The sequence below is a fragment of the Mesoplodon bidens genome (assembly GCF_964165515.1).
Source record: "Mesoplodon bidens genome assembly, chromosome: 3".
NCBI classification, from domain to species: Eukaryota; Metazoa; Chordata; class Mammalia; order Artiodactyla; family Ziphiidae; genus Mesoplodon; species Mesoplodon bidens.
This window is the reverse complement of record NC_138178.1, coordinates 14,526,259-14,541,700: the sequence shown is the minus strand read 5'-3', so window position 1 is coordinate 14,541,700 and position 15,442 is coordinate 14,526,259. Positions and strand designations below refer to the sequence as shown.

At 39.5% G+C, this 15,442-nt stretch overlaps 2 protein-coding genes across 2 annotated transcripts in view; both read right to left on the bottom strand.

The window, feature by feature from the left end:
* NEBL (nebulette) overlaps positions 1 to 15,442 on the bottom strand; it is a 341,624-nt gene that overhangs the window by 40,494 nt on the left and 285,688 nt on the right. The gene's annotated exons all lie outside the window — the stretch shown is intronic.
* Positions 1 to 15,442, bottom strand: part of LOC308614949 (nebulette-like) — a gene marked incomplete at its 3' end in the record, with an annotated part of 96,108 nt that overhangs the window by 4,922 nt on the left and 75,744 nt on the right. The window contains exons 15-19 of the mRNA XM_081229851.1: positions 13,875 to 13,985; positions 9,061 to 9,171; positions 8,774 to 8,884; positions 4,862 to 4,966; positions 3,191 to 3,283 (exon numbers count right to left, since the gene is read on the bottom strand). Coding sequence (XP_081085977.1) covers positions 3,191 to 3,283; positions 4,862 to 4,966; positions 8,774 to 8,884; positions 9,061 to 9,171; positions 13,875 to 13,985 — 531 coding nt within the window. The remainder of the gene's footprint in view (positions 1 to 3,190; positions 3,284 to 4,861; positions 4,967 to 8,773; positions 8,885 to 9,060; positions 9,172 to 13,874; positions 13,986 to 15,442) is intronic.

The following is a 15,442-nucleotide window of genomic DNA, read 5'->3' as shown; positions in this document are numbered from 1 at the left end:
TGGGCCCGTGAGCCACAACTACTGAGCCTGCGCGTCTGGAGCCTGTGCCCCGCAAAAAGAGAGGCCGCGATAGTGAGAGGCCTGCGCACCGCGATGAAGAGTGGCCCCCGCTTGCCACAACTAGAGAAAGCCCTCGCACAGAAACGAAGACCCAACACAGCAAAAATAAATAAATCAATCAATAATAATAAAAAAAAAGCATATATTGCTTGTGAAAATAAATTTTATCATCAGGCAGATGCACCAAAATCCTTGGAAATTGTCTTAATATAATAACTTATTATTTTCTATTATTTCTTATTATTTTCTATTTGAAAAGCAGTTTCTATTTATTAACATGTTAACTGAAATTCACCACGTATTTAAAGGCAAAAGTCCAACTGAGTTAGTTAAACTGGAAATGCTGCGTATCTGACCGAGAGTACCCAAATGATCCAGAATAAGAAAAAACTAAAAGAAGAGAAAGGAGAAGGTGGAGGGAAATGTACTACAAGCAGAGGCCACTGAGTGCTGATCGCTATAGATGGGCCAGTGGCACAAAGTCAGGAAGTGTCTTCTACCCACACAATCGTGTTATGTGAAGCCCGCCTATATCCCGGCATTTGCTTCAATCAAAAGCTCCTCGTTCAAGTCTATCTAGAGGAAGATCGACCAGACAAATGATAGCGCCAACACACAGTTATGCCTGGGCCAAGCTCCTTAAATTTATGAAATGATTAGTGATGTTATCATATTAGGTGGTATTTTAATATGTGTAAAATTCATGGAAGATTGGATTCGAGAAAAAGGACACACACATATATGTACGGAAACATAGGTTAGACTTAAGAGGCATATGTTGAAATTTAGCCAAGACTAAGATCTACGTAAAACGTCTTTTAGAAACCATTCGGTAATGTTTAAAATGATTAAAGCTGAAATCCACACTGACAGTCATAAAGAAACGATACCCAAATATCTTTGTTATCATCTATATCTTCACATCTGTACATTTAATATGAGATATGAGTAACAACGTCAATATTAGGCCAGATCCAAAACAGTTAAATGGAGGGTACATTGAGACAGATTACCTCTAACTAAGATTCAAAAGGAGTTCTTAACAGAGAAAGCTAATAGCCAAAAGACTTTTACTCTGGAGGTGCAAAATGTCGAGATCTTTAAATGTTAAAGAATCCTATCTTGGTTTGACAGATCTAGCTAATCTTGAAAGGGCAACTTTCCATTTGAATACTAAGCAGGAGTTTAGCGCCCAACCTCATAGAGATACAGAACGACTATTGTTTGCTAGAAGGGGCAGTGCGATGCTGGGAGACGAAATGATAGACTGCACTACTTTCTGTGATTTTCCTCGGGTGAGAAGCTAAACATGATTAAAGATGAACATTTTTGCTTTTCATACGACTCCAAACTAATCAAAATGGCACAGTCATTTCACTGCAGGCAATAGAATTGCACAGTACAAAACATTTATAACATTATATACCCCAGTACATTGATGGGTACATTTCAAATATTATCATTTGGAAGTGAAGGAAACGACCATTTTACATTTCTCAGCCGAACGAATTTCTCCACCAGACTCTAGTGTCACCTGACACAGGCTCTCGCCGTGGCGGATCGGAATCCTCATCGTCAGGTCCTCCTCCTTATGCTTTCCTCAGGGGATAGCTTCATTCATGCTACAGGGATGTTAGTGCACTAGGATTCTGCAGATTTTTTGTAAGTTCATTTTGAAGTCTGTTTACCACAGCACTACCTTGCCTCTCTTACTCCGCCTCCACAAATGCCAGTGCACACATATTCTAAGATGCCAGGTAACCGTCAGAGTTCCTGACAGAGGAGTTTAATCAAGGCAGTTCTACTTGGATGACTTCAAGAAAACTCTGCCTCTAAGGGTGAAGGTGAAGAGAAAGGTCAGGCAAGGGCACTCGAGGAAAGAACCCTACTGAGTTCCTCAGCAAGAAGCTAAATACAGTAGGCCCTCCACTTCCTCAGTGTGAAATCGTGGATATGGAGGGCCAACAGTAAGGCAGCTGAGCATCTGCAGATTTTGGTATGAATGTGTATGAGTATGTGTGAGTGTGGGTTGGTGGGGCTCCTGGAACCAACGCCCATGGATACCAAGGAATGACCGTATAACAACTATTTCCAAATACACCTATTGGTAAGGATAGCAATTATCCGTTGTAAAGGTCAAGCACTGAGTGAAGAAGTTTTTAATCCATAACATTAAACACCTCCTCTACCCTTCCCCCAAGCTCAAAGGGAACTGGGGGTGGGGAGGCAGGTAATTTATTTTACAAAATTATAGTGAAGGTGTGTGCTTTCCTTTGCTGGAAATTAGAAGAAGCAGAAAGCGAATGGGGCCTCTTTGAAACCTTCTCTTAAGCCACCAAATGAATGTTCTAGGGCCTTTAATCATTCTGTCGGGGTAAAATTTCTTTCCTCCAAGTTGTGGGAAGTTATTGAAATTTATCCTTTCTCTGAAAAATTTAATACAGTTAAAATTCTATTCAAAAGGGTGAAATCTAATCCTAGATTTCATTACTGTACTATTAAAGTGATCTATCTCTTATGCACTATGATATATCAAGATGAAATACTGCTTTAGGTTCAAGGGAAACAAGGCTACAGTTTCCTTCTGAAAGTTAGACCTTTGATATTTGATGAAATAGTGTTTCAACAAAGTGAGGAAAAAAAGGCAGCCAGTTTAGTAAAGAACCAAAAACATTTATCTAGCTTATGTTTGCTTTAGGAAAGGATGATTAATGCTATAGAGAACTGGGGGCTTCCCTGGTGGCGCAGTGGTTAAGAATCTGCCTGCCAATGCAAGGGACACGGGTTCGAGCCCTGGTCCGGGAAGATCCCACATGCCGCGGAGCAACTAAGCCCCTGCGCCACAACTACTGAAGCCTGCGCTCAAGAGCCCACAAGCCACAACTACTGAGCTCACATGCCACAACTACTGAAGACTGCACACCTAGAGCCCATGCTCTGCAGCAAGAAAAGCCACCGCAATGAGAAGCCACCGCAATGAGAAGCCCGTGCACTGCACTGAAGAGTAACTCCTGCTCACCATAACGTAGAGAAAGCCAGCACACAGCAACGATGACCCAATACAGCCAAAAATAAAAATAAATAAATAAATAAATAAATTTATATTAAAAAAATGCTATAGAGAACTTACTGAACTAATATTCTGTTGATTTTTCTTCACTCGTTCAATCTCTGGAGTATCTTTTACTGTTGTGCCAGCTCCTACTTCTTTCTTATAAAATACCTTTATTATAAGAGAAGGAAAAGAATAACTATAAGCTTATTAGAATTCAAGTCCTAGAGATCTGATTCTTGAAAAAGAAAATTTCTCAGATTTTAAAGTAACGTGAATACAGCTTCTATTTATGAGAACCAATGTCACATTAATCAATTAAATAATCCATTATGAGAATAAATGCAAAACTTTGGTTTTGTATTCCACAATATTACAATAAACACCTACTACCTGTTCTAGGGTATGCTTGGTAACTTAAAAGGCTGCAGATTACTTGCTCTAAGAATATAAATCAGCAAACTAGAGTTTCCTTCTCAAATACAAATATATATCACATGTATTTGAGAAAAATCAAAGGACATATTAAAAAAGCTCACTAAGCAGTTATCATTTAATTCAAAAACAGCATGAAGTTTTAAGCAACTGCTGTTCTCCAAATGAGAGCAAAGATGATCTCGTTCTCTTCAAAGAAAACATGAGCTCTATCTTCAACATCAACACTAAGTCAGCCTATTTTCCTTATCTTTCCACTTATTCCTTAGACCTTCCCATGTCTCCCCATCCCTACCAATACCCACCCCTTTCAAACCCAAAGCAAAAGAAAAAACAAAGTGTCCTACAGAAAAATAGAATAATTATAAGGAAGCCACACGAGGACAGAATTACTCCCTCTCTTGACATTTGTTAACCCGTAGGTCCCGTGAGTGTGTGTGAGTCGGGGTGGGGAGAGGGGGGCCCTGGAACCACCAGGACCAGTGGGGGTCAGGAGAGCAGGACATGAGAGATGCTCCCCTGCAAAAGCTAGAAATCTGGGAGACCGTGGAATCACAGGAGACAAGGGCCACACTGCCCTCCTCTCTCATCGTCTCCTCCAGCAAGATTTCTCCATTTCTTAGCACCGCCTGCCTGTGAAGACCCTAAAGGTACCTGAGCAGCATACCTGGAGGGTTAAGAGCTTGCCAATTTACTAGAAGTAGAAAATAGTCCAGAAATCTTCAGAAATAATAGAATTTATATTTTTAATAACAGATTTGCTTAACTACTAAATGAGTTCATTCTACATTAAAATATTAGCAGTACCATCCATTTTTATTTTAGAATTCAAGTTTATATATCCCTTAAATATAAGCCCAATATCTTAATGAATGGTGCTGACAAAATTCCTATGCCTCAGAACAAAAATATGAAAGTTTAGGAACTGGTACAAACTGGTAAATCCCTAAGTATATTATCAATGTAAATAATCAATGACCAGGAAGGAAATCACTTCATATGACTATTTTCATCTTCAAAGTAAAATCTGTGTGGAAGATTAAGATCTCTTTCTTGAGTGAAATTTTAAAATTCAGTTAAAAATAGCAGTTGCTTGTACCAAAGAAGGAGATATGAATTTGTAATTCTACAACAATCACGATAAATTATAAGTTGTAAGAACATTTGGTATTCTTACTATTTTAAAGAAGGAAAGATATACGTTTGACAGAAAATTCCAGCAATGCAGCCAAAAATCAGACAATGACGGAAAAAGGCCCTCTTTACAAAACATAATTTCAAGGTGGCAACTGAAAAGAAATAATGACTACTCACCGCACTGATGTTTTGTTGAGTTGTCTTAATTCTCTGGATTTCAGGGGTATCTGCCACAGTAGAATAGCTAGAAAGCATCTTCTCTGCCTCATCTTTATACTTTTTCTAAAATTATAAACAGTGAATGTGAATCTGAAACTCTGTGTGTGCATGTCCAAGAGAGACAGAGACAAAGAAAATGGTACTACTTTTTCCAACTCTATTATATACCACCTGGCTCTAAATTATATCTTAGGATTCAAAGCAGTTGTTGATGTGCTTATGCAATAGTAAAAATAAAAGCATATGCAAACAGAGTAAGCAAACAGTCTAGGAAAGCACATTCACCTCCACTCAGGCAATGGTTCCCAACCCAGACTATTCAAACACCCTGTGAGGGCTTGACCTTAATAGCATTCCTAAGCCTAGAACCTACTCTCTCAGGAGCAGTCCCAGTTCCTGTTCAAAGTAGATCTTATAACTCCTACCAGTAACCTGACTCTGTTTGCTTACTTGTTTTCATGCTTCTGGATTTATGCTTTGCTTCCTACTTCAGATAAAGATACATTTGATTAAGGGAAAGGTACTAGTATTTTGTAGTGGAGACTGAAATCTCAATTGTGTTTCTATTAAATGTACTCTGAGGGCTTCCCTGGTGGCGCAGTGGTTGAGAATCTGCCTGCTAATGCAGGGGACACGGGTTCGTGCCCTGGTCTGGGAGGATCCCACATGCCACGGAGCAACTAGGTCCGTGAGCCACAACTACTGAGCCTGCGCGTCTGGAGCCTGTGCCCCGCAACAAGAGAGGGCGCGACAGTGAGAGGCCCGTGCACGGTGATGAAGAGTGGCCCCCGCTTGCCACAACTAGAGAAAGCCCTCACACAGAAACGAAGACCCAACACAGCAAAAATAAATAAATTAATTAATAAACTCCTACCCCCAACATCTTAAAAAAAAAAAAAGTACTCTTGAGCTCTGATACATCCCGGGCAATACCTTCTACTAGTGCCAGTATTTACACAGTATTAGGTATTGTCCTAAATACTTAACACACATTAACTCATTTAATTAACCCCACAAGCAGATACTATTATTATCCACTCTTACAGATGGGGAAATTTAGGGATTAGCTAAGAAGTGTCATAACCAGGATTTAAACCCAGGCACTCTGGCTCCAAAGTCAGTGAAGGTAACTGCATGGCATACCAATGCTTGTTAGGAAAGGTAATTCCTGTTCATGTTGAAATGCACCACAGCATCGTTATACCCTTTTAAGTATTCCATTGTATCCCAAATAACTAAAATTCCTTAAAATCAGATGTACCCTTATCATACTCAAAAAGTCAACAGTTAAGTTAAAGCAGGAATTCTAACAGCTCAGGTATCACTTCCTATGGGAAGCTTTTACTCTTGATATCGTTACTTTCTGGTAGGATATATCATAGTTTGTCATACCATATTTGCACGATTATTTGATTATTAGATTAGCCTGTAGTTTCCCAAAGGCAAAACCATGTCTAATTTGGCATGTAAATGGGTGCTCAGGAAGTATCTGCTGAATGAATGAATGAGCTTGGCAACTTTTCTCCCCTAACTCAAATGGCCATATGCCCATTTTAACTATTTATCTATGATTTTAGTCCAGCTGATATTGCTAGAGCCAACTTCTCCAAGCTCACATGCTGTTACGAGACACAGAGGACAGATGAACACACACACTTCAGGACCATCCCAACTGCTTTGTCATGGAGAAGGCTGAGAAGCAGGCATATCCTCTGATACTTGATTCTGGCCTCTTGATACCCTTGAAACGGAGCAGGACCCTATGGGGCCTTCCCAGGACAGATTCTCCTCCCCCATTACCTTCACCTGCCTCTTGTCTATAGAAAAACTTTAGTCAAAGAATAAATTTAATCAGAGAAATTAGAAATACAGAAACAAAGGTAATCAGTCAAATAAGACCAAATAATAATTTAGTCATTAAACAAAGTCAAGGACCCTCAGTTCCTCCTCAAGGGCTGTAGATAATATTCTGAGCCATATCCTTTGAACTGTTTTGTACATACTGAAACCCCCACCAGGTGGAAGAAGTGAACTACATGATGACCAGACTGTAGCCATGACGTAAGCTGCCACAATTCTGAGAACTGGACTCAGGGAAATTGGAACAAACTGACCTTGGAACTGAAGATTGATTGTACTTAAAACAATCAAGATGATGCTGATCAGACTACTAATGACCAAGGTCAAGATGACTGTCAGAGCTGACTGTGCTGCTCTGCACACAGCCTCCTCCCTCTGCCTATACACCCCTGAAACTCCCCTTTAAAAAGTCTTGCTCCTGGGCTTCCCTGGTGGTGCAGTGGTTAAGAATCCACCTGCCAAGGCAGGAGACACAGGTTCGAGCCCCGGTCTGGGAAGATCCCACATACCACAGAGCAACTAAGCCCACGTGCCACAACTACTGAAGCCTGCGCTCTAGAGCCCGCGAACCACAACTACTGAGCCCGTGTGCCACAACTACTGAAGCCCACGCACCTAGAGCCCATGCTCTGCAACAAGAGAAGCCACCATAATGAGAAGCCTGCTCACTGCAACGAAGAGTAGCCCCCACTCGCCACAACTAGAGAAAGCCCATGTGCAGCAACGAAGACCCAACACAGCCAAAAGTAAAATATAAATAAATAAATAAATAAATAAATAAATAAATAAAATTCTTGCTCCTGATTGGCAGGAGGAACTTGGTTCTTTGGGACATGAGTCCACCTTCTCCCCAGGATTGCTGGCTTCCTCAATGAAGCTATCTTTCCTTTTACCCAACACTTGTCTCTCAGTATTGGATTCTTTTTTTTTTTTTTTTTTTTTTTTTGCGGTACGCGGGCCTCTCACTGCCACGGACTCTCCTGTTGCGGAGCACAGAGTCCGGACACACAGGCCCAGCGGCCATGGCTCACGGGCCCAGCCACTCCATGGCATGTGGGATCCTCCCGGACTGGGGCACGAACCCGTGTCCCCTGCATCGGCAGGCGGACTCTCAACCACTGCGTCACCAGGGAAGCCCAGTATTGGATTCTTGAGTGACAATCTGCTGAACCTGAGTTCTGTAACACTCTCATTTTAAACCAGTGAATGTTTAGACTCTTTGCTCATGTCAACCAGAATTTTGACAAATTTGGTTAAAAATTATTTCAACACAAACCCCATTAACCAAATTCAATCCCTTCATCATTTTTCTTTAACCATTTTATTTTTTTATTCCCTTTACTATCTTTCCATTAGGATTCATTCTTTTTATAACAAATTTTATAACAAAGAAATTATTCACTAATGAATATTTTTGCCCAAATCAGATTTTATCTGATTAACTTTCTTCTTCCAATAAACACTTTCTTTTGTGGTTATTATTTCTCTCACATCCAGTTTTCTAGAGGATATGTCACGGGTATACCTGGCAAATTAAATTTTATCAAGAAAACTTAGTTCTTCCATTAAATTTTAGTTAATATTCAATTTCACCTTGTGCAGTTTTATTCACTCTTAGTTTCAGTTGAAGTTGATTATTTTAATTAAAACATTCATGATGAAATGGATAAAAGACAAATTGTTTGTAATTTTTTTCTGTAGTATAAGCATTAGAGCCAAGTTCACAATAGAGTCAAAAAATGGAAATTAAAAAGGTGAAAATGCCCTTGGGCCCAAAACAGAGGGCCCCAACACGGGCGCTCTGACACTCAATAATGTCTGTTGAACTGAAACTACAGTTGTCCCTTTCATTAATGAGGTAATCAAGTTTGATCAATGGTTCCTTTAAAATAGAGTGCATTGACTTTGAATAGAAAGCCCTCAAAAAGACACCAATCACAGAGACACACACAGCACAAGGTGACCGGATATTAGAATACATTATCCTAAGCATCTTCATTCTCTACCAACCTGGCTATAGATTTCAGATGCCCTCTTGGCTCGAAGCATATCTGGGATATCCATGCTCACTTGCATTCCTTTCCCTTTAATTTCATTTTCTAAGTCTTTCTTATATTCTTTCTAAAAGAACAGAAAACAATCTTCAGAGCTTTGCACGGCCTTCCATAGCAATGTAGATATTTATGTGTTTGAATCTCAATGCCATATGGAATTGGCATATGGAAACACAACTTATACTTTTTCTGTACACAATTCGATATGTTTGTTTTAAACTTTGTGTGCCATTAGTTTCTTACCTGGCTGGCCATTTCAGATGCTTTCTTAGCTCTCTGGATATCGAGGGTATCTGTGCTCACCTGCATGCCTTTCCCTCTAATTTCAGTCTCCAGATCTCTTTTATAATCTTTCTGCAGAAAATAAAACCTGCAATTAGGGCTTTACAGTAACTTGAAAATCTGTGTTGAAAAACTCGATGTCATTTTTGACATCAAGATCATGGCTTTTAGAAATAAGTCGGACCTTTATGTCTTTTATTTCTAGGAAACAACAAAGATTTTTAATTTGTGGCAAGAACACAACTTGGAGTGATGTATTCACAAGGAATCAGGAGGCTTTTCTCTACAAACCTGACTTAAGAAAGAAAACAGAGTGAGCTGAGGGAAAATGTTTTATATTGTAATATGGTAAAATTGATAAATTATTGGTTAATATATAACCCAGTTGATGAATATCAATAAAATGTGAGTATAAAATTGTCAGGTCTTGTTCTGTAGTGAATAATTGCTGGTTGCTTCCCTGGAATCCTACTCCTCTTTTTCCTTCATTAGCTCCTTGATTTGCCACTGGGCAACTCACTGCTTCCTGTTCTAAACCCCCAGCTTGGCTGAGACTGGCCGCTATCCAAGGGCCCCATTGGGCTGAAGCAAATCGTTATAGCCCACCCCTGGCCCTTCATGATCGGTTCAAGGATAGGTATGTTTCTTTTTCCACACAAGGTATCAAGAGACTTTCTCTTTCCTTCTGGACATGAATAGAGAAGTCCGTAGCCCTAGGATCTGCCAGATGTCTCTTTGCAAACAGGAGAAAAAAGCCTGCCTGAGAACAGAAAGATAGAAAATGAAATGGAATCACACTGTTTGAGTCCTAGATCAAGCCACGCCCAAGAATTCCTCTACTGTTTGGTTACAAGAACAATAAGTTATCTGCTTTTTTGAGCCAGCTTGAGTTGGATTACCTGTTACTTATAATGAAATGTCATAATTACACAGACACAACTGTCTTAAGAGACTCTTGTCACATTTTAAAACTGATTATAAAATTCAGCAAGCTGTACTTTTATAATTGTATATTTTTCTGCATGTATGTTTTTCATCAATGAAAATTATTAAAAGGAAAAAACTATTGATTATCTCCTATTAAATTCTTTCAAAAACAGTTCTTTTCTATTATGTTGATATACTCTAGATTTGTGATTCCCTGCTCTAAAGTAAATTTTGCTTTGCTTATTTGTGGTGTTCTAAATTTAGAGAAGTTGTAAACAAAAATCTCAATCTCAGAGAAATACTATATTTTTCCCCATCTACTACCCATAAATCTGCCTATTTTCACTGACTTACAGTCTCAGTTTCACTTTTCAAATGAAAGTTCAAGTAATAATGTTTAACTTTCAAACTAATAATATTAAATTATTACTATGTCTGTAAAAAGCTCTGTTTTTAGCAAGCCTCTTTAGGCCCAAAAGCAAAACACCTCATTTGAAGGGCAATATATGTAGAAACTAAGGTACTGATCATAGATTGCCACCAAAGTCTCATGGTAGAAGTATGTCATCTAATTTTCTGATATGAACTTTCAAATCTAAAAGCATTCAAAAGCACATAAATAGACTACATAGGACACTAATCACATCAGTTAATATTGATGCATAATAAAATACCCTAAAACTTAGAAAACTTAAAAGAAAAACATGATGACATCTAGGTTCCAAGCAAGTCCCAATGCACACATGCTCTTAGAGCCTGAGTCAAATCTGTTAATGACCCAGTGGCTAAAGAAAGTCACATGGTCAAGCCCACAGGTACAGGAAGGTTTGAATATTAGATGTCATTAGTGTAATAATATAGCACATTGACTTCACCTGAAAAAATAAACATTGAGCTATAGCAAAGTCCCTAAGTCTGGTTGAAAAGGATCTGAGAGCCTGTCATTTGGGCAAACTGGGACATGGTTATAATTACATGCAAATGAGGCCTCCGGATTACAAAGATAATAGCATCACCCAAATTGGTTTAAGCTACTTGTAACCACAGTACAGCTGACTCCCCTAGGCCTGTCTTTCCCACAGGCTCTCAATAACAAAAATGCACCATTTTCCTAGTAAGTTTGAGCCTTGAACAAAATGGGTTTGAACTGCACGGGTTCACTTATACATGGATATTTTTCAATAGTAAATACCACAGTACTACCTGGTCCGTGGTTGGATCAATCAGTGGGTGCAGAGGAACCACAGATGCATAGGGGAGACCATAAATTATATGTGGGTTAACCCCCCTGTGTTGTTCAAGTGTCAACTGTATACAGTCCCAAGGTATTCAGAGAAATCTAAACCAGCATATGGCTGAATAAAGTAATGTATTACCATACTAAGGAAAGATGCAACACTCCAACTTTTCATAAAAGGAATATGTCACAGAAGGTTCTTAGGTAAAAGTGTGAAATGCAAAATTTCCATTCTTCCCACGTTCTTTTCTCCAGAGGAAGTATGCTTTCTTTTGGCTTCAAGTCTCAGATCCATGAGGGTGATTTGGAAAACTCTTCTACAGCTCCAAATTCCCCACCCCACTCCCACACTCCAATCCAGGACCTTAACTAATACTGGATGTCACACTCTCCTCGTAATAACAAAAATAGCAGAAAATTGTAAGTAGTGATTTGATAGTTACTGGGTAGTTAGCTACTCAGAAGCTCAAGGAGGCCACCATAAGAAAGTACTACTAAATCTAAGAAATGAGTGACAAGAGCGAGCACAAGAAAGAACCAACCGTGCAAAAACCAGGGGAAGGACTTTGAGGAAGACTGCAGCGCTGTACAGAGACCATAAAACTTGTGGAGGTACAGCGTGGAAGCCTGTTAGGCTAGAACATAACGAGCAAGGGAAGAAGGGTATGGGATTGGGGATGAGCAGCAGGGGGCTCTGAAACCAGAGCAGGGAGTATGGCGCCCATGCTGCCCGTGACTGGAGGCCACTGGAGAGTTTTCAGTGGGAGGAATCACATAACTTAATTCTTCCAGGATTGTTCTGGCTGCTGGGTAGAGAATGGGTACTAAGGGGTCAATGATGGAAGCAAGATTCTGGTTAGGAAGCTACTGTAATGATCCAGGTGATAGAGATGGTAGATTGGATGAGGGTGGGGGAGAGTAGATGGATCTAGGAAGTCATTATGGGGCTGGAGTAAATGAAACTTGCTGCCTAGAGAAATCAAAGTGGCTTCTGGGATTTCACTGACACCATTTGCTAAGAAGAGGGTGGAAGAGGGAAGCAGATCCAGGGAAAAATTAAGGGTTTTCGGCGTGTAATGTTGAGTCCCTGTTACAATACATTTAAACATCATTTACATGTGGTAATGCCTATGGGACATTAGATGTAAATGGTTGCATGTTCACATCCACGTTATAGAACACAATTTTTCTATAAGAATGAAGTAGAACTATGTGAAGTAACATGGAAAAGGGTCCGTAATATTTAGTGAGAAAAGCAAGCACAAAGTACATGGTATTTATTTAAGGTTTTTTTAAGTCACTGTGTGCACATGGTATTTATTTAAGGTTTTTTTAAGTCTCTAAGGGGTTTTTTTTAAGTCTTTATATACAAATAAAAATGGACCTGGTAGCCTCTACAGCAAATTCACAACAATGGCTATCTCTCAGGGGGATGACAAAATTAAGGGCAGAGTCAAAGAAGGTTTTCAAGTGCCTGTTCAGCATGCATCCTCCCACCCATCCCCACCATTTCTAAATGGAATCCCTATTGGTCAAGAATTCTCTGGCATCCCTAGTTTCTTTGACTAAGTCACTTATGGCTATTCCATTCCCCTGGCCAGTACCTAACCCTGGGGATGGAAGCAGATCCCAACACAGCAGTAACTCCCCCGGCAGTTAATCAGCTACCTCTCAACCTCCAGATTTCCTGGGTGGGACTCCGTCCTAAGCCAGCTCTTCCTAACTGCACTTGTCACATCGTAGCTCTCTCTGTAACCCCACTGAAGCCTCACCCTAGCCAGCCTCGAGGTAAGTGAGCTGCACCCCTTAACCTGTACCCCAACTTTCTCTTTATGTATTCTTCTTCTAAGTCATCTGTTCCCAAATACTCTCTGCTCCAGTGGCCCTGTTACATTTTCAAAATTTCTGGGGGAATTCAAGAGATGTGGAACTGATTCTGGGGTATTTCCTTCAAAAATACACATTTCCTTCTGACTGCTACAACTCTGTTATTTTGTATCTATCATGTCATAGCATCTAAGACAAAATTTCTAAATTAATATCCTGTTGTTCATGTGTTACATGAAGAAGAAAATGGCATTAGATGAATGAACCTCAACCCAAAATGCTGACCCTACAGAAATTTCAGACGTGTTGATGAGGTCAACAGATGATATTTTGAGAACATGCAACCACATCACACAGAAATGGCATGATTGTCATGTTATAGTCTCGATGTGTGATTCTCAAGTTCTGCTCACCAAGTTGGAAACGCAGATATGCCAAGTAGCACACGATCCATCCTTAAAGAAAAAATGGTATGAAAATATTTATCATAGTTTAAAATTAACATGAAATTTGTATTACGGAATAAAGTGAGCAGGTGTGTGTGTGTATGTGTTCTATTAAAATGCCTTTCCCCAAGTTTTCTTTGATATACTTCAAGTTAATGAGCAAAGCGGAAACTGTAAAGTTTCCCAGTAAGCATGATGACTGCAGATGGTTTCCATTCCAAACTGTTAAACTAGTCACAGAAAGCTTTGGAAAATTTCATGTACTAATCAGTTTGTTATTATGATTTGTTAAGTTCCAAAATACGAGTCTCAAGGTCTGCATCACTCACTCTACTAACCTCACTAGCTATCTCAGAAGCTCTTTTGGCATGCTGAATTCCAAGGGTGTCAGTGCCAACTTGCATTCCCTTCCCTTTAATTTTTGATTCCAGATCTTTCTTGTATTCTTTCTGTAAAAAAGCAACATTTTACAACATTCAGACACTCAGGGGACAAACATACATCTGTATTCAATGATACCAAAAATGGCTAAACATATTTTTTTAAAAAAGAAAATATAGTTTACTTTGTACTATGAATGACCACCTAGAACTAAATTTTCTGAACTGCTTAGAAATATATTCACTATTCTCACTGAAGAAGAGTATATATACACTCTGAAGATTTTTATTATAAAAAGGCAATTGCCAGGTGAGAATCTTCCCTGACAATTGTCTTGAGGCCTGAAGGATAGAGGCAAGTTTAAATGAGTTGATATTTTAGAAAGACTGATTTTGTGGTCAGAGCACTCTTGGCTGTGTGTGTGACGTTGGAAATATTTCTTCACATTTCTGGTTTACTCATCTGCAAATGGGGATAATAATTCCTCCATATGCAGGATCACTGGGAGGATCAGTGAGACAGCACATAGCCTAGTGCCCAGCGCAGAGCGGGTGCTCGGTAACTGATCGCTTTTTCTGGTCTTTTACTCCTATGCCCACATGCTAAGACCTGGGTTTTTTGCTTCTCCTGCTACCATGTTGCCATTCAACTTTCACTAGCTGAACTCTGCCGTTGACAGTTTAAAACAACTTCTCCAAGTATTATTGACAAGTGATTTACAAGATCTGACTCTGTCACTGGGCATGTCACCACCACAACAGAAGAATTTGTAGAAAATTACTAACGCAGGTAAGTGTAATGACAATATTAGCCAAAGACATCGTGGCAGACAGCTGCTGTTTCTGCCCGAACAGCATCTATTCCTCCCTCTTCTGGCAAAAAGTTCTACCATTTTCTCTTGAGGAATTGCCTCTAACCCCTCTCGATCCATAAACTTTGGGTGGGTTGATTTCCTACTACCCACATATACCTTTAATTCCACTAAAATGCTTTTATTGTTTCCTTTAATTTATGTAAAGAACACTAGCCAAAGACAAATGTAAATCTTTAAAAACACATATCAATTTAGAATATTTTATATTTAAAACATCATTAAACTACCTAGAAAGTTAACTGACTCCTGACTCCAGACTTGATTGGGTCAAGTGTGGGCACAGGACAGAAGGTGACCCAATGAGATTCAATCCTTAGACCTTAATCCTATTTTAAAGAAACAGATGCTCACTTCCTACTGGGATTAGTGGCCACAGATATGAGTTATCCTGTCGTGAAGAGGGGCCATTACCTAGAAGCAGCCTCTCACAAATGAAGCAACTGCGAAGATAACAGAACTGAGGGATGAAGGAAGAGAGACATCATTCGAATTCCAACCTGAAGGAAACCTGATCTTCGGATTTCTCTGTTCTTAAACCAAAACAAAGTTTCTCTGTTGCTTAACCCAGTTTGAGTTGGGTTTCTATCATTTGCAACCTAATAGGGTCATCACCATCATCACCACCACCATCATCGCTGCCGTTTATTAACA